General features: G+C 36.9%; 1 protein-coding gene across 8 annotated transcripts in view; it reads right to left on the reverse strand.

The window, feature by feature from the left end:
* Positions 1-27,858, reverse strand: part of rdgC (retinal degeneration C) — a 172,328-nt gene that overhangs the window by 9,304 nt on the left and 135,166 nt on the right. For all 8 annotated transcript variants that reach the window (XR_012467417.1, XR_012467420.1, XR_012467419.1 and 5 more), the window contains 4 exons: positions 21,727-21,876; positions 14,220-14,300; positions 7,669-7,854; positions 827-1,079 (listed from right to left, as the gene is read on the reverse strand). Coding sequence is in view for 3 of the 8 variants with exons in the window: in XM_023157508.2 (XP_023013276.2) it covers positions 827-1,079; positions 7,669-7,854; positions 14,220-14,300; positions 21,727-21,876 (670 nt within the window). In the remaining 5 variants the exon portion in view is untranslated. The remainder of the gene's footprint in view (positions 1-826; positions 1,080-7,668; positions 7,855-14,219; positions 14,301-21,726; positions 21,877-27,858) is intronic.

Here is a 27,858-nt window from a genome sequence, read left to right on the forward strand (position 1 = left end):
ACTCTAATGGATTAATGCGACTTTAAACATGACACAAAAAATAGATATTATAATCAAAACTTCATTTTCCCTCGTATACTGTTTAGAAATTGAGTCTCATTAGGAAATTTATTCGATGTGAATTGATCTGGGACAAAATTTTTTTCATTCATTAATAAAATTTTCAAAATTGGTTTGAAAATAAAGAAAAATATTCAAGATCATAACTTAATAACATTTCAAGGTGGTCGTTTTTGTATACCAGGATGTATGAAATGTGATGGTGCAAATGTAGATTCTTGTGAAAGATGATACTGAAAAAGTTGATTTGATTCATATCTAATCATTCTGAATATATATTCGACTATTGGCAACATTAAATTGCAACTTTTGTGGGATATGGAACTATGGTTAAGGAATAATATCATAATGAGAACTTTTTCTGACATATTTGATGATTACTTTGAATTCCTGTCTAATATTTTCATTCACTAATTACATCGGCTGTTGTGAGTGTAGATACACTTCCTTCGTGAATTCTACATCAAACTAGATTTTCGTTGGAATTGGAAAATGATAATTTTTGACACATAGCATAGTGATTTATATATTATATAGGACCTTATTTTTCATATTTCAAAACATTTCAAAAGATATAGCGTAAATCAGTAGGCCTTGAGAATCACCAATAGTACTCCAACAAAAATAAACCAAAGTATTGAAGCAGCGAATTCTGGCACTTTGGTGCCAGCTTCAATCCCAGAATAATGTTTTTCGTTCTGAAGATCCAACTTTACGTGAACATATGAGAAAATATAAGTTAATGTTGTAAACTAAAATAACTCACCTGTATCTTCAGGATCAGCTTTTGCAAAAGCTTCTTCTAGCTTCGTTTTATTATTCATGATTTGCATTTTCAGTTCTCTGGCAGCTCCAGATTCAACTAATCCCATTCTTTGATAAAAAGTCAATTTTCTCTTGCCGGAATTAGCCATGTATCGTACGTAGTGTGTGTCGAGTTCTGGACCGACTAGCTTCATGTATGCACCGTTATTTGACCCAACTTCATAGTAATTTGATGCAGAAAAAATTGTTATTACCTGCAAAAGTCATTTGTACATGCAAATAAATACGTTTTCAGGTTCTCGTTTTATTTGCACATGTACCCCAATGAAAATTGTACCCTCTGGAAACTGGGGAAATGAACACGTGTATTTGAAATTAAAAAGAATACGTCAATTTTTGTATCAAGAGGGTCCAATTTGAGATCCATACACGAAACTTTACATCCTCACAGGCAGGAGCTACTTCCATATACTCTTTAATGAAAGGGACATCGTTTTAAGATGAACATTTCAGCAAAGGGTTGTTATTCCATCTATTATCTATTCATTATTTTTTGGGTGCCTGTTTTGCTGGTTAGATTTTTATAGTACTGTTAACAGTATATGCCTAACGCAAACTAAACACTGATCGTCTGTCCGACGAGAGAGGGGGAGCCAACCTTCCGCTGACGTATGCGTGAGAGAAAGGGAAGCCAGACAAACTGGCGCCGTTACGTGTTGGGTAGGGAAGCGGTTTATCCTCTCACTCCAAAAATCCAGAAATAATTCAAGCTCTATTGGTGAAAACTTCATAACCCAAAGCCGATTCAAATTTCTAGTAACCTAATCGTTTCCTTCATGAAAAATTACGACTTTGAAGTGCTGTAGAGCTCAGAGTAATTTGTCAGTGTCTATCAAATTACACTCTGAGATATAATCTGTTGTTTCTTTAGGTCGTCCTATATGACGTATACAAATCCAGGAATAAAGGTGCTACACTTATATTTGATAATTTAATTAGGTTGTTGAATAAACACAATCCTCAACTGACGTCAATTTTTATATGGAAATCGCATGTCTCGTGTGTTATAAGCTCGCTGCGCCATAATTTCATTCTCATTATCCCGAGACTGAGAAATTACAATCAGTTTCAGCTACATGCCTATTAAGCCCATTGATTGTTTGGCTGAAGGATCAAGAGTCAGGATAAAGAGATTATGTTACCCTACATATTCTGTTGAGGAGGAAAGTGGAAATTTTGAATACCGAATTCAAGGCATGTAGTTCAGTAATAATGCAAACACTGTACAGTTCGTGAAGTTGTATTTCGCTACAAATCGTCTGAAATTTCATTAGCAAGTTAGGGTCGGATGAAATCCATCCGATATCTATTATCCCTTGAATTAGTTCGGCAAATTTGATTGGTACATTTAAAAAAAATTATGAACAACTCTTTTACTAGAAACATTAACTCATCGAAAGAATAGCCGAGTGGGGTTGAATACAATGTTTGACAAATTAATTCGTTCGTTTCTATTTCAAAATCGAGTACAGCTTGGCAAATTTGGGTGTGCCTCTAAATATTGGATGCCTGCGGCGAGAGCTCATTCACATCGAGGAACTCGTGTAGTGAACATCGTGTTAGTACAGCAAGTAGAGGAATTATTCTGTGTGATAATTTGCGGGTTATTCGTTTTCTTTGGAACTGCCTCTCAGTGGACAAAGCAAAGAAATTGTGAAGAACGTATAGAGATTTATGCAAGCGTGAGAAAAAACAGATTATCATAAGTAAAATTGTAACAAATGTTGTATTTTAACTTTGAAGGTTCAAGAACTAGTAGCTGAGAGGTTTTCGTGCGAACTATACGAAAAATCAAATCAAATATAATAAATTGGTGAGAAAACCACTTCCAGCTCCAAATGAAAAGAGGTGTATCAAACATTGCAGAATTGTGATGATTAATGCTGATTTGGCAATTTTACGACGATGCATAATTAATTTCCATATCAAAGAGGAAAGAGTTCTGACGCTTAGGCAAATTCATACAACTATCATCCGAGATATTGACTATCAAGTTCATTGAGAGTCTTTGCGGAAAGAAATTCATGAACTTGGATTTCTATGGAGAGAGGTGAAAAATGAAAGGACTACTTAGGATAGACTTCTTCAAGAAAATGCGAAATTATAGAGAAGAATGCCGACCTATTATTTATATGGAAAATTTTATAGAAACTGTATATAGTGGTATGCCTAAATTGGTCAATATATCAAGCAATGTTTTGAATATTATTTACCTGCTACCTAATCATTTCTAGTAGGTTAGGTTAGGTCCAAAGTGAGTGGGTCTATTCAATCCTCCACCGCAACCCGCAAGAGTTTATTGTGGTTCACACCTATTAATTCACACTCGACCAAACGAACCCAGCTTCTTAACGAAGCCGATTAGTTTGTATGGTGAGTGGTCCGAGTCTCTATATATCATGATTCAGATGACAATGACCTGTAAGAAGGCCTGTTAGATATCGAAGTTCATCCCTACTGTAGTCCAACAACTGTTTGGTATCAAGTTTTGAAGGGTGAATAAACGCCTTTAGAGTATGCCAATCCTGGAAGATTCTGCCAGAAGTCCATAAATCTTCTTGCCATCCAGGTGTTCAATCTTTGTTTGGCAAAACCAGGAGCGATGTCAATGACAGGTTCTCGTCCGATGAAGCTGCTTGCAGGTCCAGGCCAGTATGGCCAGAAATCCAGACCAGAAGCGATCTGTTAAGTCTTTCTATGGAGGAGAGTCGTTTTTGGCAAGTTATACGTTGCTCGATAAGAGCGAAGAGCTTCCAACGCCGCTTGACTGTCCGAGAAAATTTTTACTGACTTGTGTATGAGATTGGATTCTTTCAATCTCTCCGCACACAATTCAATAGCGTAAATTTCCGCTTGAAATACAGTCGCATAAGTTCCTAGGCAGGTTGATATCTCTATCCTGGGTCTGCGACTGAAAACAGCTGCACCAGAATCTACTCTCAAAATTTCCTTCTCCCGGAGGATCCAGTCCTCTCTACTCGGGAACAGTACTTGATAAGACAATTCGTAGTTGACAGTTGGAGGCATAAAGTCAGAGGTCATTTCCAGAATGCTGTGACTTCCCGTGTCAAACAACAGTCTGTTGCACTCTGTAATTGAATTGATTTGTGCAATTGGTAATGTGCACAAGTCTAAATGCAATCCATCTAGCCTCTCTCTTTCTCTCTCCAGAAAAATGTGGAGAGGAGGTAGATCTAGAAATATCCTCATGACCGCTGATGGTGTGGTACCGATGGCACCACTGACAGCCAGACAATTCTGTCTTTGTAAGCCAGAGAGCTCTGCTTGGGCCATTTTCTGTAAAACCTTCGGCCACTAGGCAATTGCACCTTAAGTGCTCATTGGTCTGTAACTATGCATTCAATTATCTATGAATTATCGGTTGTGAATTCATCCATTTTCTCTCAATCCATTCATCTCTTATGATAATGTACATATTCATTATTTGTAATTTCATCACTCATTATATCTTTCCATTATTTTCCACCTGCACAAAAGGAAGAATTAGGGTACCCGTTCCCAACTGTGTAGTTGTCAACAATTGATAAATGTATTCAAGCCAAAAATTTTTCCCCGATTGTACCTGCTGATGAAAGTTGGTAGTGGACAATTATCATATCTCTTTATCGTTCACGCATCTTAGAGTCACAGTTAGATTTGCCTAGCTCTAATAGCTGTCATCAGTCACCTATTTTTTCACAATATTGAATATCCCGCGACATACGAACTCGTTTTAATAATTTAAAACCTGACTTGCAGGAAATAAAAAAGAAGGTAATTAAAAATCAAGAAAAACAGACCACCTATTTCGGAGGTAGAGAAGATAAAAAATTTGAAGTAGGGGAGAAAGTTCTAGTAAAAGATTACAGAGAATTAAATAAATTCACGTGGATACCAGCAGTAGTGGAAAAAATCATAGGTAGATGCACGTATATTGTTAAAGTAGTAGATATTAATAAAACATGGAAACGACATACTAATCAGATGCGAAAAACCAAAGTTCAGACTAATTGGCCTGACAAAGAAATCTCTGCTGAGAATAGGGATATCCAAGATTCGCTTGAATTACCTATCAACGACCAACCCTGTACTTCATCTGTTGGAAGTAATGAAAATATATGTATTCCAGTTGGTAGACCCAAACGATTAATTAAACCACCTGATCGTTTAACTTATGAATAATGTACCTTTTAGTATTTAGTTACTGATATCTTAATTATAATGAAGCCTAAGTATATATTTTAATTTATTTGTTTGAATTGGTGGTGGTGACTGTGATATATTCACGGTAAAATTATCATTTAGATTTGTAAAAGTATTCCTAAATAAGCATTCGGTCGAGCTGATAACTTTTTATATGTATTTAAAGGAAGAAGTGTCGAGCAGTTTTTATACATGACTTTTTTAGGATAAGGGAATTTTGTAAAAAAATATAGGTTGTTGGCAGTTCCAATTCTCTGGCGAAACAATAAAAAGGATAAAATCCAAGCTGCGTATTTTTCCTCCCGAATCATTAAATATATTACAACAATGAAGATATAAATCTGTTTTGAAGGAAGAAAAAGGCTATTCCAAGTACGACAATTGCCTTTTTCCGATTCAATGTTAAAGTTTACAATAATGACATCGTATGGAGTATACAGCAAAAAATATCTCTAAGCTAGTTCTCCTCCCGAAGTTTTCGTTAAGATTTAGGTCTTTCGAAAAAAAGTTGTCCAAATAATTCTTCGATCAACAAAAATATCCACAAATACTAGAGAAAAAAATTTCAAGTAGTAGTTTTTATTTTACCAGTTTTGAAATGTTATTATGTCATCCTTATTTTCCTTTTTTTATATATGCCAGTATCAAGTAAGACATTGTTCGAAAGTAGAATAGATGTTTATTGAAATATGGAGCTACAAAAACACATGACATCAAAACGGACAAAACTTTTGGAACAACTCCCTACTTCTTAACACTCAACGCTAAATTGAATCAAATGAGGAATATTAAAATTCCTCTCAATGTTAATTTTCCTCTTGCAGATGATTACTTTTGTTTTCAAGGACAGAAAACAAGCACTACAGGAAAATCCTTAAGACGGTCTCAAAGCGGTGCCTGTGCGAAAATAGTAATGGATTTTAATCGCTGGAGATTAAATCCATTTGGAAGAACGTTCTCAGGAAGTTTATTCCACATAAACGCAGTTCTCCAGATGAGATAGTTAGAGGTGTACTGAGTTCAACCTCAAAACAATGAGCAGCGACAGTCCGTTGCGTATTTCTGATATGTACCGCTCTTGGTGGAATCAAATGTTCCAAGTCACTTGAACACCTCCCGGAGGGAGAATAATTTGGACATAAAAATTGACCTGTTGATTTTTTTTGCATTGAGGTGAGTACTGTAGTTTCCACCAACCAATAAATAACTATTATACACGATGGAACATCCGTTCCAACTTAACGTCGACGACAACGATGATATCGGAAGGATGACGACGATAACATTCGCCCGGCTTCTGTGGAAGAGCTGAAGGGTTATATCAGGGCCGCAAAAACCAAAAAAGCCCCAAGATACAACTCAACAACCAATAGGTTGTTGAAGAGGCTCCCAGACAACTGCATCGAAAGGCTACTGAGCATCATCAATAGCTCATTGGCCCTCAGATACTTCCCCAGAAGGTGGAAGCATGCGGTCGTCGTCATGATCCCAAAACAGGCTCAGTCTGCTTTCGTCGGCGGCTAAGCTGACTGAAAGAGTCGTTCTGCAAAGGCTCAACAAAGAAGTTGAGGACCGAAATGTTCTGCCTAACTAACAATTCGGATTTAGGAGAGAACACTCCGATGAGTTGTAGGCTCTGAGACTGGTCGAAAACACCATCGAGGAGCTAAACAATAATCGCAAAGTTCACGTTGTCCTACCAGACATTTCGAAGGCCTTGGACCGTGTATGGCACGAAGGCCTTTTTCAAAAATTACACGCGTTCGACCTGCCTCGGAGCCTGATCCGGTGGATTGGGTCTTTCCTGAAAAGCAGAACATTTCAGGTTAGAGTAGAGGGCTTCCTGACTGACAACAGGGACATCCTCGCTGGAGTGCCACAGGGAGCTGTGCTCTCTCCCACGCTATACTCGCTCTACAACATCGATCTTCCGAGATCCGAGCGTGTGAGAGTACATTTATGCGCCGATGATACGGCTTTCCTCTCATCGTTCATGGTTCGGGAGCTCAGGGTTATCTACATACAACGTGCAATGGGCGACCTCTAGCGCTGGTACCTCGAATGGAAGACCTGAGTGGACACGGCTAAGACTCAGGCGCGACAAGCGCGGGTAAAGTACCTCGGTCTTCTAATAGACCGTAGGCTCACCTGGAACCCGCACATCATAACCGTAAAGGCAAAGATCGAGGGTCGGATCAGAAGTCTGTACCCTCTGATCAATAGGAAATCCAAAATGGGTCTGAAAAATAAAATTACCATCTGCAACACGCTTCAGGCGTCTGGGGACAAGTAACATCCCCATTATGGAGAAACTACAAAATGAGTTAATACGGCTGCTTGTGAATGCTCTGTGGTTCGTGCGGAATGAAGCAATCCAGAGAGATTTGCAGCTGCCTTCCATTCAGCAGTCCATTCAGTCGGGGAATCGGCGAGTTTTCGATTGTGCGGAAACTCGTCAATACCCCTCCTGATTTAGAAAGCCCCGACACTCTGTGGAATGAGGCCCTAATAGGAATGGAGCGAGGCTCTATCCTGACAGAATTGAAGATGTGGGAATATCAGTTATTATTAACTACTCACAGAATTATTGTGGCAAAGTTCATATCCATCAGGTTTGCACTCATGTGATCTGATGATGTAAAGTAACTTGTTCTGTTCCAGAAACTTTTTTGTGACATCTGGACCGAAATAAGTACCTGCTCCACGTAAACTGTTTGGAACACAACCCTTGTTTTCTTGGGGATCCGACCACAGGATATCGAAAACCTGAAATAAATTGAAAACTTGTAATATCCATAACTGTAATTATTGTGGGAAGTTTCATAATGATTGCAATTCGGTGGATGATTATGACCCCAACTCTTTTGGTGTCGAAATTGAAATATTTCGCTTTCTTAGTGTCGCTATGAAATATATGGATGAATCATCTATGTACTTTGGGTACCAATTACACAATAAAGAAAGAGATTGTGATGTTTTGAACGCGTCTACCATTTCTTCAAGTATTATCTAGAATCACTGTAGGAAATGCCACAATATTGTTTTTTGCTAGAAACTGAGTTAGAAATTAAATTTAGTATAATAACCTGTACCCAAAACCACTAATTTTCTGATTATGTTGAAGTTCTCGTCTTTGTGAAGAAAAATCTTTATGGTCTTGAAGTTCGACTATTACGTTCTATGCTTTCTTTGGTAATAACTTTTGTAATCATAAATCAGATCAATCAATGCAAAGTCAATTGTGCAATCAGCCAGTGACATTTCTGGACTCAATTTTAACTATGGCTACGATTTCAGGTTACCATTGTGACGTGTGAAACAGAAAAGGAACTTTGGTAAAGTGAAAGACGAAATTGACTATTCATTCAGTTGACATTTGGATGTAATCAGACAGATCTAGCAGACCTGCTTTAAGACAATCGGATGCCTTTCGACTACAGCGTATTCAGAATAGCTGTCTACGTTTTATTCCGTTTGATATCCCGAAATATGACGATATATTCTCAGCCGAGCAAGAATCTGGATGGTAGAAAGTTAAAGAACTTATAACACTGCGTCTACCCACCAACACACATGAAGTTTTGAAATCTCGTCAACCTGCAATACAATACAGACCTTGGCAATACAAAAATGGAATTTCTACAGCGGTTGCATTAACTAATTTCCTGATCTTGTCATCACAATGATAAAATGATATATTGTTAACTCGACTTTTTTTTTCGTTATTGTTATTTAATCATTGCTATTCCCAGGTTGAGTTAAGAAACATCCTTGGCTGATACTCCGTTAATTCACTTTTATACTGAAAGTTGTATTTTTATTTTTGTCTTTCTCTTATTTTTGTCTGTAATTCTCATGGTGACTAAATACGTATTATTATTACGATCATTATCATTATTGATATTGAAAAGTATATAAAAAAGAACTGACATTTTTTGGATTGAGTCCTGAATGAGCTTGCTTGTTTGAGAACTCCTAGTTGGCTTTATAGTGGTCTAGAAGAATGTAACAAAAGTATCAATAATTGTTATTGTAGCGCTCTTATTCATATTGTCTTTGAACAAAAAGTTGATTATTTGCTACAAAATTTGCATCTCTTTCAGATCTGTGTGACATAAAAGTTCCTTTTCTATATCTACAAGTGAATAATATTCAATCAAATACACCAAGTTATTGATGAATAGATTTTTTTGTGTGAAAATACTTTGAATTTACGCAGTAGTGAACGCATAGTGGAGAACTACGCCATTTCTAAGCATATATAAAGTTTCCTATTGCAATATTTGTATCTTCCAGATTGTGGAAGGACGATAAAAAACTCTATTTCCTTAAAAAATGACTTTCGATTAATAGTTTATGACATATTGTACATTGAAACAACATTAATAACTTTCGTTCCTAATTATTTCTAATGAGGTTTTCTTCAAATCTCTAGTAATTATAGGTATCAGCACGTTTTCTTTTGGTGACTTTTCATGATTTCGCCCAAAATTACACATATGCACAGGCACATTCCTCTGAGAGTTTTGGAAGTGTTTGAGATCGAAATTATCCTGACAACAACGAGAAAATGCATGTTCAAATTGTGTCTCCATTGATTATGGCTCGAAAAAGTTCGTTAACCCTAAATTCCAATTAAGTAATGCTATCAAATTATAAATAACGTGTTACGGAATGTAATATGTAATATTAAGTAAAATAGGTCATAAACTATTTTTTTCTGAATGGGAGACCCGTAAATTTCCGCATGGAGAAAATTGCACAAATTTGCATTAAATGACATCCGCAACGTGCCACTAATATACCAGTGAATTATATACCAATAAGTAGCTTTTACGCGGAAACTACCATTTCTTTTATTTTTAGCTGAATGGAACTGAGTCTATTGTAATCAACTTGCACACAATGTAACGATCGTATCAAATTCACAAAAACCGAGTCGGAGTTCCATAGAATCGATATTCAATTCGCAAAAAGCTTTCATTTCACGTATGTTATTTATGCGAACTTTTGTGGACATTTTCAATGCATGAGCATTTGACACAGTCAAAGTGAGTGCGTCTATTCAACCCTACACCACAACCCGCAAGGGTTTATTGTGGGCTCATACCTATTCACACTCGACTAAATAAACCCAGCTTCTTAACGAAGCCGATTAGTTTGTATAGTGAGTGGTCTTTCAGGTCAGATGGTAAGAGTACGGCTCTGCCGAATTCTAAGAACCTGATTCGATCCCCAGCGAGGCAGGCACAAAGTATGTGCTCTGCTTTTTCATCATTTTCCAAACAGAGGCAACACATACTGTCTTCCGACAGTGCGAGTCTCTGTATATGATGATTCAAATGACAGTGACCTGTTGTTAGACATCGTAGTTCATTCCCACTGTAGTCCAATAACTGTTTGGTATCAAACTTCGAAGGGTGAATAAACGCCTTGGAGTGAGCCAATCCTGAAAGATTCTGCCAGAAGTCCATAAATCTTCTTGCCATCCAGGTGTAAAGTGTTTTGTTTGGCAAAGCCCAAAGTGATGCCAATGACAGGTTCTGGTCCAATGAAGCCGCTTGCAGCACCCTCCTTTGCAAGAGAGTCAGCAGCTTCATTGCCTTCCAGGCCAGTATGGTCAAGAATCCAGACCAGAGACAATCTATTTATTGACTATTTTTATTGATTTGTTGATGGGGTTGGATTTATCCAATCTCTCCGCACACAAATTAATAGCGTAAATTTCCGCTTGAAATACAGTCGCATAAGTTCCTAAGCAGGTAGATAACTCTGTTCTGGGTCTGCGACTGAAAATACCGGCACCAGAACCGGAAGGTGTTTTTGATCCATCTGTGAACCAACAACTATCTGCTCTTAATATTTCTTTCTCCCGCAGGATCCAGTCCTCTCTACTTGGGAATAGTACTTAATAAGGCAGTTCGTAGTTGACAGTTGGAGGCATAAAGTCAGAGGTCATTTCCAGAATGCTGTGTTTTCCAATGCCAACCAACAGTCTGTTGCACTCTGCATTGAACTGAATTGTGGGGATGAATATAATGCTACCCTCCTGATATGTCCGTCCTCTCAAGTCCTTTCAGCAGGAAGGATGTAAGGCTGATTGGTCGTACCGATTTGAGGTGTGGGTCTCTCCGGCCTACTTCAGGTATATATACCACCCTTGCTGCCAACCAACTGGGTGGTATATAGTTCCACGCCAGACTAGCTCTATACAATTTTGTGAGAATAGGTAAAATTATTTCCAGTCCGTTTTGAAGAAGAGCTGGAAATATACCATCCTCTCCGGAGATTTGAAGGCCTGAAGAGACTTGATAGCCCATTCAACTGCCGGTGCTGTGATAACCTTTTTTGCGACATCCCAGTCATTCTTTTTTTGGCGTTTAGCGCCCTTGAAGAGGTCAGATTTCCAGGAAAGTGGTTTTCTATCAAAAGCTCTAACGTTTCTTTACTAGAGGTCATAAATGTTCCATCGGGTCGTTTAAGCGACCCAATTTCAGCAGTCGGCTCTCTAGAGAGAATCTTGTGAATTGTTGCGCTGCGAGGTAAATCAGAGATACTCTCACAGAACTTCCTCCAAGACTCCGGATAATCCCCCGAGCCAACATTGAATATGGACTGCTACAATTTGAGAAAAAGAATACAAATCACAGGATGTTCAATGTAGCATTCAACCATCTTCTGGAGCAATACGAAGACTTCTTTCTAGTATACACTGATGCACCTAAAATGGAAGATGGAGTAGGGGCAGCTTTCACCAGCTCTGATTTCAGCTGTTCATTTAAATTATCGAAAGAAAACACAATACTCACAGGTGAATTATACGCTATTTGGAGAGCACTAAAGTACATGGAGGAAAAGAACATCCCAAAATTTCTGATTGTCACAGATTCACTGAACGCTCTCGAAACAATTGCACAACTATACACCAATCATCCCATCTTGCTTCGCATAAAACAGTCTCTCCACCTACTACATCAAAAACATATTTGCATCCGGTTTATGTGGGTCCCTTCACATATGGGCATAGTTGGAAATGAAAGAGCTGACAAACTAGCGAAAGAAGCAGTTACTAACCCGCTTACAGATACAGTGTTACTTGCTGTTCACACGGATCTGAAATCTCTATACAAGCAAACGATCATCAATAGTTGACAATCACAATCGAATAGTTCGTCAGCAAAACTTCATGAGATAAAACAGTCAGTATCTCCTTGGAAAAACAACCCCAATGAAAGAAAAGCCCAGGTCATTTTATCTCGTCTTCGTCTAGGCCACACTCTTCTCACCCATGGATACCTACTATCTGAAGAAAATCCCCCAGTATGTGAAGTGTGTGATAGTCCTCAAAGTCTTAAACATATTCTCACCGAGTGCGTGCTATATCACAATGAAAGACAAACTTATGGCTTCCCACCATCAATAAAGGACATATTAGGAGATGAATGTGATATTAATAATCTATTAGCTTTCCTTAGAAATACCAATTTGTTACATACTCTCTAAATTTTGTTTTTCCATGTAATATATCGACAAGTCGCTAATGACCCTAGAGGTCGATGAGATTGTAAATAAATAAATAAAAAAAAGACTTCCGTTTTGCCTTTCTAATTTCCTTGTTGTATGACGTTAGAGTGGTTTTATAAAGCTCCCAGTTACCTGACTCTTTAGCTCGATTGAATAGTCGTCGAACTTCTTTTCTTTTATTTTCAAGGCTTTTGTTCCACCAAGAAGAGTTGCGGTTATCTCTTTTGACCTTCAGTAGACAGTTCTCATGATAGGATGAGATCACTGCTTCGCGAAGTTGCGTCGCTACTGTATCCATATCATTACAACTGTGAATAGAACTGATTCCGTCCTCAAAGTACGATTGGAGGGAGTTTTTATACCCCCTTCAGTCAGTAGATTTTGAGTCACGATATTCCACTACTGGTCTTAGACCTGTTTCAATATTGAAAAGAATATATCTATGGTCTGAACAAGAAGGTACAGTGGATACATATGTCATATCACGTTTAAAAATGTATTTTGATTATTTCAACTCATTATTCAATGTTTGACAAAAAGACCAGAGTTGTCAACAATACTGTTTGTTCTCGTTCAAAATATTGAGATGATAATGTTATAAATCATCTCCTGAAAAAAAACTAACGCTGGCCGCCGCTGATCTTCTACAATCGATTTTGACATGGCCTGGAAGATTCTGCCAAAAGTCCATAAATCTTCTTGCCATCCAGGTGTTCAATGTTTGTTTGGCAAAGCCTGAAGCGATGCCAATGACAGGTTCTGGTCCGATGAAGCTGCTTGCAGCATCCTCCTCTGCAAGGAATCTAGACCAGAGACAATCTTTTAAGTCTTCCTATCGGAAAGAATCGTTTTGGGCAATTTGCTACCAATTTAGACGTTGCTCGGTAGGAGCCAAGAGCTTCCAACGCCGCTTGACTATCCGAGAAAATTTTTATTGACTTCTGTATGAGATTGGATTCTTCCAATCTCTCCGCACACATCTCAATAGCGTAAACTTCCATTCGAAATACAGTCACATAGGTTCCTTGACAAGTTGATATATATGTCCTGGGTCTGCGACTGAAAACACCTACACCAGAACCGGAAGGTATTTTTGATCCATCTGTGAACCATCAACTATCTGCTCTCAATATATCTTTCTCCCGGAGGATCCAGTCCTCTCTACTCGGCAGTTCGTAGTTGAAAGTTGGAGGCATGAAGTCAGAGGTCATTTCCAGAATGCTGTGACTTCCAGTGTCAACCAACAGTCTGTTTCACTCTGCATCAAATTGATTTGTGCGATTGGCAATGTGTGCAAGTCTATATGTATCCCATGTAGCCTCTCTCTCCAGAAAAACCTGGAGAGGAGATAGATCTAGAAAAATCTTCATGTCCGCTGACGGTGTGGTACTGATGGCACCACTGATGGCCAGACAAGCCTGTCTCTGTAAGCCTGGGCCGTTTTCATTGACATTGACATTGGGAGCAAATGATACTTGTTCGAATATGTCAAAATATCAATGAAAATGTATAATTATTATATGCATATCAAAAATTTACATTATAAAGCCCCAAAATTGAATGAGAGAATATTCATCATTTGTTTGTTTAAACACAATTTTCGTTACCTGTTTCCATTCTACTTTGTTGATAACGTCAGATCCTGGAGCTGAACTCTCGCTTAAAGGAGGGCGTAGCAGTGAAGCATACTGTAATAAACAATGTATCAATATTAAAACTGATGTAAAACAAATATTAGAGTGTTTTGGATGCCAATTGAAGTAACCATTCAGTGGTTATCATTAGATCTCATTTTGCCAATGACAACTAATGACAACTAGGTGACGATATGATGACGAATTTTTGATGTCACAACAATGATGTTGACAATAATTTTTTGATCCCAGTTTTTTCCATTTTCATTAGTTAAATCATTTATTCATCCAAATAACAAACTCAATTCAAGTTTTTCTGTTTACCGTTATTCATGCTATTTATTATTATAATTTTTCTCATGGGAGTTTTCAGTTTTCAGAATACAAACATGTTCGATTCCATTGATTATTTTGTGAGTTAGCGTAAGATTTGATTAATATAGTTTCATAGTTATATTCATCAATATGATATCCCAGTTTTTTTGCAGAGTACCTTAAAAACTTGTTTTCAATACTTCCAAACATATGAATATCCACATTATATGAAGGATACCAAATTGTGGAGTTCTATTCGATTACTGATGTAACGATTGAGCAATATACGCTTTTTATGGAAGTAACATTTGCAATATGTGGTTTGAATGACATTTTCGGCTCAATATCAATTCCTGAATCTTTGATTCTATTTGTTGTTTCCAGTTCCGATTCCTTAAATTTATATGAAATTTTTATGTGATTTTTGTAACGGAAAAAAGTAAATTCATGAAATTTGTCTATATTCAAATGCAATAAGTTTATATCACACCAGTGTACAAAGTTAAATTAATCGCACTGTAATATTTCAGTATCAACTGAGTCATGAATAACTTCAAACATCTTCAGATCATCAGCAAACAAAATGAATTCACTATAGTTAATAACAAGTATAAGCCATTGCATGGGGACTGAAAGTTCTACAAGCAACGGCCATCCAAATATTATATCAAATACAGCGACTGGCTTGTTTAAACATCACAGGAGCCATGAGAACAACACCAACCGCGGCAATGGAATTACTTACTGGTCTGACCCCTTTGGACCTGTACGTTAAGGAGGTTGCGTTTATGGCCATGTCACGATTGCGCACGGCTGATGTAAACCTTGAAGTAGGAATGAATCAATTGAGGCTGAGCCTATGGTGAGAAGCGCCTACTGCGCATCCTCTGCTGCAGGCAAACAGTAAAGCAATTGAAGCCAGGTTTGTGTTTAATAAACCTCACAAAATACAAATAGAATAGAATACCGAGTCAGATGCTACAAATGCAATACGCATATATACGCACGGCTCAAAAACCAAAGAAGGTTCAGGATGTGGAGTGTACTCCAGATCACTAAGCCTAAGGATTGAATGGGGGATCGGAGAAAATACCAGCGTGGTCCAAACAGAACTAGCTGGTATCTCAACCGCCACAAAAGAAATAACCAGGAAAGGGATTTTTGACAAAAACTTAACAATCAGCATTGATAGTGGACAAGCCTTATTAGCCTTGAACAGACAACGTGTTTCCTCAGGGCTAGAGTGCCACCAAGATTCAGCCAAAGCCTCAGTAGATAATAACATTATCCTGAGGTGGGTTGAAGGGGACGACAGGAGTAAAGGTAATCCCATTGCCGACTCTTCAGCCAAGGAAGCGGCTGGACTGAGAATTTTAGGACACTGTCACACCTACGGCCTGATGAATTCGACAATTGCGGGACCAGCCAAACGTCACACCCATGCTCAATCCCTAAAGAGATGGGATGAAATCAAAGGATGCAATCTTGCCAGGATCACCTTGGGTGACCCTGGGAAGCTGGCGCCGAGAAAATATCTGGCGATGACCAGGAAAAATCTACGCTTAACAGTAGGATTTCTGACTTGTCACTGTCAACTAAAAAAAATACCTCCACAATATGGGGCTAGTGGACATACCTCTATGCAGGATGTGTGAACAGAAAGATGAAATTGTCAGGCATGTCTTATGCAAATGTCAGGAGTTATCGTCAATACGAGAGTGTGTGTTCGGCGAGTTTTGGCCTACACCTGTCTACCAGCTACCTGTCCATCTTCCTGGAAAGGACAGGACGATGACCTAGGAGGACAACTTCTTGGGAGAATGTACAATGGGTCACATGTGGCCTACACTCACCCTCCCTACTCTACAGATACAGAACAAGTCATTAACGAATAGGTTGAAAAGTAATGGTCCCAAATGAGATCTTTGCGGCACACCAGATGATTGAGGAATATATTGGACTCTGCATGCAAAGTGTTCAGTTCATGCAAAAACTAACTGTGATTCTCGATCGAATGCCTTTGAGAAATATGTGTGAATAGAATCAACCTGGTGTCTATTTTCGAAGGCATTTATTTTGAAGTGTTAATAAATGAGCAGATTTGTGCTGGCAGATCTACCTCGACTGAACTCATGTTGCCGATTTATGATTGTATGTCTATAATCCCATGATAGCTTTCTTGTTACCAGACTATCTAATAATTTGAGTAATTCAAATTGATTGCAAACTACTCGATAATTTTTGATGTCATTGTGTGATTCAGTTCTATATATAGTTTTCAATAAACTGTTTTTCTAATCGTCTGGAATGATGGAAGATTTCAAAGGAATGTTGTACATCATAAGGATGGGTTTGGCCAGAGTAAAAATGCATCGAATGAAAAAATTTACTCCCGAATTTGTTTAGGTTTCTCAGAGGTTGCAGATATTCATTTCCATGAAATAAATGTCCTGCAGTATTAGCAATTTTGATGGTAGACCCTCTATTATTTAGTAGTGCTGAATTATTAATAAACATGAACCACGATAATTCTACTGACAACTTTAGGTACCATTCACGAAATTGTATATGCTCGCTCCCTTGGCAAGTCATCATTCTTCCGTTAAATATGATGTCAGGAATAATTGACCCTAGGAAGTGATTTATTACAAAACATCATGTGAAGTGATTGGATACCACTATGCTATCAAGCTGCCTAGCTCTTCCCAATTACCCTTAATTTCATATTATTAAAAACCAATCTCAACAAGTAATATGTAGTGAAAATCGGAGCTGAAAATTCGATTTCCTCGTCCGGAAATAACTTTATTGACACGGTGATGTCGTACACCGCTGTAATTCGTGTGATCCCGTCTAATAGCTGTTTAATTTGTCAGATCCGAAGCATGAGCGTCTGCATAAATTGGACGTTAGCTCATGTGATTATTGGTTCATAAAGTGCTGAAAAATAAATTGTTTTGACTCACTGTCATCAGGGGTGGATATGTAGCTTGGATAAAAAGGGTAACACTCTCCCTTTAGACCAGAGGTGTCAAAGTCGATTTGACAGAGGACCATATATTGAATTTAGAATGTGCAGGCGGCCAGATTCGAATGAAAAAAATGTACTGAATCATTTTAACATTTCATTTATTTCATTATTCAGTATATGTATAATATATGGTTGTTAAAAATTACATCAAAGTGAAAGGTTTTGATCTCTTCGCGATTTCTAATGCAATAATAAAATTTGATTTCAAGGCATCTTCGCTCTCAGTATTAGCTTTAGTAAATAAAAAACTCACCTGGAACGCTCACTTGGAAAAAGTTTTAAACAAATCAGACTGTCCCTATGGCCATGTAGAATGATTTTTGGTAAGACTTGGGGTTTAGGTCCCAAACAAATCCATTGAATTATGTGATGATCACTTATGGTGCAATTGCCTGGTTGCCGAAGGCTTTGCAGAAAACGGCTCAGGCGAAGCTCTCTGGCTTACAGAGACAGGCTTGTCCGGCCATCAGTGGTGTCATCAGAACCACACTATCAGCGGACATGGAGATCCTTCCAGATCTACCTCCTCTTCACATTTTTCTGGAGACAGAGGCTAGATGAACTGCATATAGACTTGTGCACATTGCCAGTTGCGCAAATCATTTTAATTCATAGTGCATACGAATGTCGGTTGACCCTGGAAGTCACAGCATTCTAGAAATGACCTCTGACTTTATGCCTCCAACTGTCAACTACTACGAACTTCCTTATAAAGTACTGTTTCCGAGTAGAGAGGACTGGATCCTCCGAGAGAAGGAAATATTAGGAGCAGATAGTTGTTGGTTCACGGATGGATCAAAAACACCTTCCGGTTCTGGTGCAGGTGTTTTCAGTCGCAGATCCAGGACAGATATATCAACGTGCCTAGGAACCTATGCGACTGTATTTCAAGCGGAAAATTACGCTATTGAATTGTGTGCGGAGAGATTGTAAGAATCCAACCTCATATACAAGTCAATGAAAATATTATCGGATAGACAAGCGACGTTGGAAGCTCTTGACTCCTACCGACCAACGTCTAAATTGGTAGTAAATTGCCAAAAACGACTCTCCTCAATAGGAAGACATAACAGATTATTTTTGGCCTGGATTCCTGGCCAAACTGGCCTGGAAGGCGATGGGGCTGCTGACTCCCTTGCAAAGGAGGGTGGTGCAAGCAGTTTCATCGGACCAGAACTTGTCATTGGCATCTCTTTAGGCTTTGCCAGACAAAGACTGAACACATGGATTGCAAGAAGATTTATAGACTTCTGGTAGAATTTTCCAGGATTGGCTCACTTCAAGGCGTTCATTCACCCTCCGAAGCTTGAAAGCAAACAGTTGTTGGACCACAGTAGGGATGAACTACGATGTCTAACAGGCCTTCTCATAGGGCACGGTCATTTGAATCATCATATGCAGAGACTCGGACTGTCCGAAGACAGTGTGTGTCGCCTCTGTTTGGAAAATGATGAAACAGCACAACACATACTTTATGCCTGCCCCGCTGCGAACCGAATTAGGTTTTCAGAGTCTGGCAGAGCTGCACTTATACCATCTGACCTGAAAGACTACTCACGAAACAAACTAATCGGCTTCGTTAAGAAGCTGGGTTTATTTGGTCGAGTTTGAATGAGTGTGAGCCACAATAAACCTGTGCGGGTCGAATAGACCCACTCACTTTGGATCTAACCTAACCTTACCTAGCTCAGTAAACATGTTGACCTTGAAGTTCAGATTTTAAAGATGACAATGTGTCTATTCTTATTTTTTCAGTGTAACAATCGAATAAATAATAGTGTTTTTCCGCTTGTTGCTAAGAGATGGCGTAACTGACTATGATTGAGTTGCTTACTAGAATTAAATAGGTACCTAATTAACACTCGCTTGTCTAGGCACGCGCTGCTCTTGAAATTACTTATGAATGTAATGTGCGCATTTTGAAACTTCTGTAGAGGATTCGAGTGAAGTCTGAAAGCTCTGAAAAACATTATTCTTCTTTCTCTGATACACTGCCATCGCGGGCCATAGTGATACGGCCCAAAGACCGGATGCGGGTCGTAACTTTGACACGACTGCTCTACACGTTAGGGTTATTTTAATGAAAGCAAAATCTTCCGAGGGAATCAAAATTTTGAGTAAATGAACACTTTTAGCCGTGAATTGGCTTGTAGTCACATGTATCTGAGTATTTAAATCTGGTATTTTTATTAACAAAACCTCTATTCATAAATTTACAGTAAGATCCTTAGGATTCAAATTCGCGTACTCCACAGGTACTGATAAACATTTTTAGTTCGATTATATCGTATTTCATCCCTTTCGATGTTTCAGATATTTATCACAAGAATTTCCATCAATCATTCAAATTGAACAGATGCTATCGCTGAATTGTCTGTCATTTGATATATGCCTATATTCGAATTTGATTATTCTCGATACATAAACGATGTGATCAAATTACACGTTCTAGTATGGTACGAATCTGAACAGAGTGAGTTACACTGCAGAAGTAACAGAAAAACGAAACAGAATTATGAGAATAGCGAGTATTTTTTGAAATTCTAGTGTGAGAATAATAATAAAAATACAAATAAGGGGAATATTCAAATTTCGTGGTTTAAGTACATTCGATTAGCATTTTTTTATGTTGGTAACCAGTCTAAGAGCGGCTTAAGGATTTTCCTGTAGTGCTTGTGTTCTGTCGAGGGGCACATTTTTTCATTACAAATTTTCAGGTGAAAATTTTCAAGATCTGAAACGATGAAAACCTGGAAAGATGCACACATAACGGGTATGGGATACACAAATTTTCAGAAACTGATGAATTTCCACATATGCTTGACATCAGAAAACTCTTAGTTAGATGATAGAAACATGAGGTCGGAAAATAATCTATGACACAAAAACGACATCACTATGTTGAAAATAAACCCCGTATTAGGAATCACACGTTAAAAGGTAAGACCTCATTAATCCTTAGCCCGCACAAGTTCCGACTTCTGAGGGTTGTCGTTCGTAGGGGTGCGACAGCTGGTTAACGGAAAAACAGATTTTAAACAGATTTTTTTTAAAACAGAAACTGATTCAAAAGTGGTTTCATCACGGCAAATTCTATCACAGAAATTATGTCTTCTCTTGGATATTCCGGGTATTTCAAATTCGATTCTCATCGTTAGGATTTCGAAAAGTGTAAAATATACGAAAACAGACGGTTGTGACGAACGTTTCGATCCTGATTAATACAAGAGGCTTTCGAAAGTTTATTCCAATCAGGAAATTGATTTTGTATTGATTTCGCAACGAACATTAGACGATCATCAAAGGCCAGATGGAAGCCATAATGAAGTCAGAAAGACTGGTAAATTCGCGATTAAAACTTCAAGATAATTGACAGTACCATCGATCTACAACTCAGTTTTCTATCCAGTTACCTAAAACAGAAAGTATAAGTACGTTGGATTCGTCGAGGAAATGGGAAAACCTGACGATTGAAAGAAGGAAAGTATGGCCAGAAGAATCTGAATTATCAAATAAACACCAAAAGCGAAAGGACACAGGCTTCAAGCTACAGAGAGGATGAGAGAGATTTGCCTAGTTTATAACTATAACACATGGAAAATAAATGTGTCATATTTAGTTGACTCCAAGTGGTTTTTCATGTAAGTTTTTTTTTAATTGATTTTGAGGAAAAAACTCCATATAAAGTATGTCTTGAAAGTCCTAACTATTGATTTTCAAGACTCTGACGTTTTAAAGAGAAAAATAGCCTTTAACAAAATTTATCTGGTATGACCCTAGATATTTTTGGGAAACGTAGAATTCATCTTCTATACAAGGAAATGGATGAATTTCACGGAGAAATTAGGTTTGCTGAGGTGGGAATGAGCTTTTCAGTTTTCCAGAAAATGCAATGTCCCTTTTCTCTTTTGAATAAGTCACTTCAAATTTCCCACGGGCGTCATTGACAAAGTCGTACAACAGAAAATACCTATTGATGCATAGAAGTTACGTTCTACGTTCCACAAATCAGTATGAAACCAGAAAATCATACCAGTTATCATAAAAAATCATTTTTTTAACTTCATCACGGTGCTGTTCAAAAGTCAGGATCTTTGGGATATATATTCATATTTGTATACACACAATACGTACCTTGCCCCTATCCAAACTCCTGATCATTTCCAAATCCGTACTATCCGAAATTCCTCCGTGAACTATCAGTACCTTATTGTTGACAATCGATCCCAAAGGAAGATACCTGTATACTCCTTCGATGAGTTTCAATAGTTTTTCATGATTTTTCTGTGGAAAACAAATGATTATATTAGTCTCACCTTGAACGGGGTGAAATTCTTTGGATTTGTAATCCGATTTTCTCAAGTAAATTTGAGTTTTTATAGAAATTATATTTTAAATCAACGAAAGTCATTTTTTGTGGAGGAAAAAATCAGTTTTTTATCGACCTTTTTTTTTGAGTAATTGTTACCTTCTACAATCTGAAAAAATATAAAAATTATAATGAAGAACTTTATACAAGTGTAGAAGGGCAAACTTTTTAGTTTACCCCGATAAGTTACTGCGTAAAAATCAAAGTATTTTTCACAAAGAAAAATCTTTTATTTATCAGTAACTTGTCGTATTTAACAATTTTGCCTATCAAAAATATTATTAAGAAATAATACTTATCTTTTACGTTTCGGGGGCCAAAATCTGCCTCCGTCTTCAGAAATGGATAAAAATTCGAATATATATGCAGTTATTCCTTTTTTGAGAGCTTATTTCTTTACTTCTTCGACAGATGTCAAAGAAGTTTTGAAATATGAAATTATGTCAATGTTGTTGATTGACAACTGAAATATTCGATGTAATACAAGGTACTCTCCGATATCAGTTTGTTGCCATTTCGCCACTATCCAAAGTTTTCTTCAAGATGGGTAGCCAAGTACGGTCTATTTCTAAGGAGCTATTCGAGATACAGTTCTCTCCAGACATGAGAATATACGCTGATTCTTTTAGCTTACGTCTCTTAGAATGAGGCTCATTGGTAATCTTTCTTGTCCTATTCCATTCCACCCGATGTTCACCGTCTGATTTTAAAATGTGTTCTGATAATTTTGATCCTATCAATTGTCTATTTTTTATATAATCTCGATGTTCATTCTCACGCACTTTCAATGGTCTTGAGGTTTCACCAATGTAACTTTTACCACAAGAACAAGGTATTTCATAAATACAATTTTTTGTTTTTTCTTCAGTGTTGTTGGGTTTTGTATGTATGAGTATAGATCTCAGCTTCACAAATTCAACAACATCCAACTCAACAATTACCGACTCAACATCCAACGACACCTTTTACAACTAACGTTATACCTTACATTCCAAGACTATCTGAAAAAATATGACGAATTGGAAATAGATATGATGTTAGAACTACTTTCAAAACAAAAAATACACTGAGATCTATACTCACACATACAAAACACAACAACACTGAAGAAAAAACAAAAAATTGTGGTAAAAGTTACATTGGTGAAACCTCAAGACCATTGAAAGTGCGTGAGAATGAACATCGAGATTATATAAAAAATAGACAATTGATAGGATCAAAATTATCAGAACACATTTAAAAATCAGACGGTGAACATCGGGTGGAATGGAATAGGACAAGAAAGATTACCAATGAGCCTCATTTTAAGAGACGTAAGCTAAAAGAATCAGCGTATATTCTCATGTCTGGAGAGAACTGTATCTCGAATAGCTCCTTAGAAATAGACCGTACTTGGCTACCCATCTTGAAGAAAACTTTGGATAGTGGCGAAATGGCAACAAACTGATATCGGAGAGTACCTTGTATTACATCGAATATTTCAGTTGTCAATCAATCATCTGTCGAAGAAGTAAAGAAATAAGCTCTCAAAAAAGGATAAACTGCATATATATTCGAATTTTTATCCATTTCTGAAGACGGAGGCAGATTTTGGCCTCCGAAACGTAAAAGATAAGTATTATTTCTTAATAATTTTTTTGATAGGCAAAATTGTTAAATACGACAAGTTACTGATAAATAGAAGATTTTTCTTTGTGAAAAATACTTTGATTTTTACGCAGTAACTTATCGGGGTAAACTGAAAAGTTTGCCCTTCTACACTTGTATAAAGTTCTCCATTATAATTTTTATATTTTTTCAGATTGTGGAAGGTAACAATTACCCAAAAAAAAGGTCGATAAAAAACTGATTTTAAATCAGTTCCATAAAGTTTTTAGAGGAATCTAGACGGATGAGTTAACTGTGCAAAAGAGGAATACGTACGCGACAAAGAAGAAGATGGCAAATAAAATACAAAATACAATATTTCTTGGATATCTCTAGATAATAGAACGAAAAAGTCCAGAAAATACTGTTTTTCTGGACGAGTAGACGGAATTCTACGACGAACCGTAGACGCGTCTTGGAAGTCTACAAATCCAAAAAACCTATTTTCGGGCGGGTTGCGAACATCATTTTTTCGATAACCGTGTAGAATAAGAAATCAATAAGACACCTATATTTCCTTATAAAACAAAATTTCGATCATTCTAATTCTCGTTTATATTGATATTCAAATGCAAATTCGAACAATTGCTGATATTGGAGAGATTCAATTTGTCTTAAATGCTTGGTATATTTAAATGCCTGTTGTTGAAGTCAGAACAAGAAGGTGAAGTTTCCGTTTCACATTGATTGTTTTCATCTGATAATCTTTGTATGATCTTGGAAATTTACATTTTTTTTAAGGTGAATTGTCTATATGTCTTTCATCAACATTTGTGGAATTCCAGCCACCATGTCTCTTCAAATTTGTGATGTTTCCACCATTATCAGCAAATAACGTCGCTTAAGTTCGATGAATGATATGGCTTCTGCACTTTTCAAGATTGGGTAAATTCAAACATTTTCCGATTTTCAATTGGAGATTCCCAGAGGTGTGGATAATAAGATAAATCGAATTTTTTTTTGTAATTCACGTAATATTCAGCTGCTGCATTGGAAATTTCGTGCTGTTTTCCATAGTTTATTGCGATAATTGTGATTAGAAACCGTGCATACTGTCAAAAATCAAATCAAACAAATTTCGTATTAAATAGTAGTCAGCCGTTATTTCGATGCTACAGTAATAATCATCTGCATTTATCAAAACCATACCTTCCAAGATTTTTAAATTTACAATAATAACAAAAATATGATTCTTTTCGAACTAGTCAGGGAAGTAGGTACTTTCTGGAGGGTTGCCGAAAAAAATATTTTCGACATACTTCTGCTTACAGCTGCTATGTCAAAGTTGTTCTAGTTTTGAGGAATTCATATCTTTCTAGCATTAGAAAGTATCATCTCTAATTCCAGATGAAATCAAGTTATTGTTTTCCGAAGGCCATGAATCAGAGTAGAGTAGAGTAGTTTATTTGACCATTTTACATACAGTTGTACATTTATGGCAAGTCACAAATACAGAAATCCCTGATCAGAGATAAAATTCATCTACTATGAAATATAAGTAAAGAATATAGGTATAAATAGAATCATGAATATAAAATCTTTGGAATATGTTGCTAAAATTAAAATCTAGGTATATTGATTTAATGAGGCCTTTCGTAAGTTAAAGATCCCGCAATTTCAATATATTCCGTTATATTATAGAAACAGTGTTGGAGGAGTGAGCTTTTTATAATAAATTTAAATTTAGTGAGGTTGAGTGACTTGAGATGAATGAAGATGATTTAAAGATTTAAGATCAGTGAATTCCTTCGACTGATAGTCAGATTATGTCTAGGCAGGTTCAATAAACTTGCGGATCTCGTTTCATATGCATGATTTTCACCATGTCTTTCAAATTTGTTAACATTTTCATGGATTTCCAGGTTCACTTTATATACATTCAGTGTGGGAAGTGGCATAATGCCGAGTTGAATAAAAAGAGGACGACAATGATCTTTGTAACCTGCTTTAGCTAGAATGCCTTTGGCCTTTTTCTGGTACCTAAACACACTCAACGAGTTACTTGAATGACTCCAAATGAGAATACCATGAGAAATAACTGCGTGAAATAATCCGTAGTAGGCTCTTTTCAGCGTCATCAAGGTGACCACATCGGTCAGTCGCCTCAAAATGAACAAAACAGTAGAAAGTTTGCTGAACATAGCTTTGATATAATCAGGTCAGCTCAATCTATGGTCAATAGTGAATTCTAAAAACTTAACACTTTTAGATTAGGGAATATTGCAATTGGAAGATACGATTATATCTTGAGTTTTATCTTTATTCAAGGTGAGCTTGTTAGCAGCAAACCAATTGTAAGCCAATGTTTTGCTATCTTCCATCATTAGTTGTGAGCTAGTTAAGTCTTTACTAGAACACATTAAAGTTGTATCATCTCCAAACAAGATACATTCTGCTGATTCCATGATACTACATATGTTTTTGATGTAGATCAAGAACAATAGTGGACCTAAATCGGATCCCTGAGGAACACCACACTTCATTTCTTTGAGGTCTCACTTTACGTTGTGTTAATTAGCTTATAGAGAATGGTATTTGCAATTAACTGAATATACCAGTTTTCGTATAATACAATGGTGGTGCCAAAAGTACCCGCCCAACAAAGAAAACACAACAATTTTGAAAAAAAATAATCATTTTTCAACATAATCTCCTTGCAGCTCTATACACTTTCCCCGGACGTTCAATGAAGTCGATAGCGTTTTTATAAGATTTATCATCTTAATGCTAACTTATTATAATTAATACTAAAATAAATTTTCTCATTTGTTAAATTAGAACTAATATTGTGAAAAATAATAGAGTTGAGTTCACTTTTATTTCTACATTTACTTTGAATTAATAATATGAATTATTTGTAATATTTCAGGTATGTATATTTATCCATGTAATTAGATCAGTAGGTCTGTTTGGACACAAATAAATAAATAAATAACTGTCTTGCTCCTCAATATAGCCATTAACTGCTGATACCATTACTTCATCGTTGGAAAATCTTTGACCACTGACCCATTTTTTCGAGTGTGGGAACAGAAAAGAATCAGTAGGTGCTAAATCTGGCAAATAGGATGCATGAGGTAGCAATTCAAACTTCAATTCGGTAATTTTGGTCAATGCGATAATGCACGTGCATTCCAAAAAAACCGATGCCATAACCTTGCCTGCAGATGAAACGGTATTTGCCTTCTTTGAAGCCTGTTCTACCTTTTGACTCCGCTGTTTTGATTGTTTTTCTGTCTTAGGTGTGAAGTGATGGACCTATATTTCATCCATGGTTATGAAACAACACAAGAATTCTGCTTTGTTGCTGTGGATCTTCGCTAAACACCCAATTGAAATATCTTCACGGCACTGTTTCTGCTCGAGTGTGAGCAAACGAGGAAACCATCTTGCATACAGCTTTCTCATATCAAAATTTTCAGATAATATACGATATACCGCACATTTCGAAATGCCTACTAAGTCTACTAGCTCGCGTACTTTAGTTCGACGATTTTCTTCACCATCTTCTGGAGTCGTACCTCATTTGGTCGGTAGAATTCAGTTCAGCTTTCATATTGGTTGGGCTGAGGCTTTTCAAATAAAAGTATTGTACCACCTAATGATGACCAATTTTCTCCATTTTTACAAATTCACCAAAAATGTTCGCTATTGATGGCTGCCACACAAATACTAAATAACGTAGCGTCTTCAAACTTGAAAAATATGCTTTATAGATTTTGTATATTCCAATACAGTGATATTTTTCAAACAACTAGCACCATCTACGTCAGACAGGGTACTTCTTGAACCACCCTCGTAATTGTTAATATTGAATTTTTGCTATAGAATCAATGGTTTGGCTCTATATATAATCGGAGATAACCCAACATCCCATTGTTCAAACTTGCTATTCAAACTATGAGAATTGTAAAACCATTTCGAAACTACTCACATGCACATGTTGGTAGGAAATAGTGTTCTAGAAATCATCAAGGAATTTGAAATTTAATAGTGAAATTGTTCAAATTCCACCATCAATTTTCAAACTTGTTGATGGAATAATTTATGCGAGGGTGGAAAATAACTTTGCCTCCCAAACAAATAAAACAGATTCAAGAATTTGGTTTCGGATATGTCTGATGGTTTTTCAATTCCAACTTATAATTGTTTAAAGTCAAAACACTAGCTGACCATGATGAAGACCATCTTCATATTATTAGCGTAACATTTCATTCAATGAAAATTATAAATGAAAATTTCCAATGAAA

The sequence above is a fragment of the Leptinotarsa decemlineata genome, unplaced genomic scaffold (assembly GCF_025532065.1).
Source record: "Leptinotarsa decemlineata unplaced genomic scaffold, Ldec_3_MD MMD2_tig00026336_RagTag_RagTag, whole genome shotgun sequence".
Taxonomy (NCBI): Eukaryota; Metazoa; Arthropoda; class Insecta; order Coleoptera; family Chrysomelidae; genus Leptinotarsa; species Leptinotarsa decemlineata.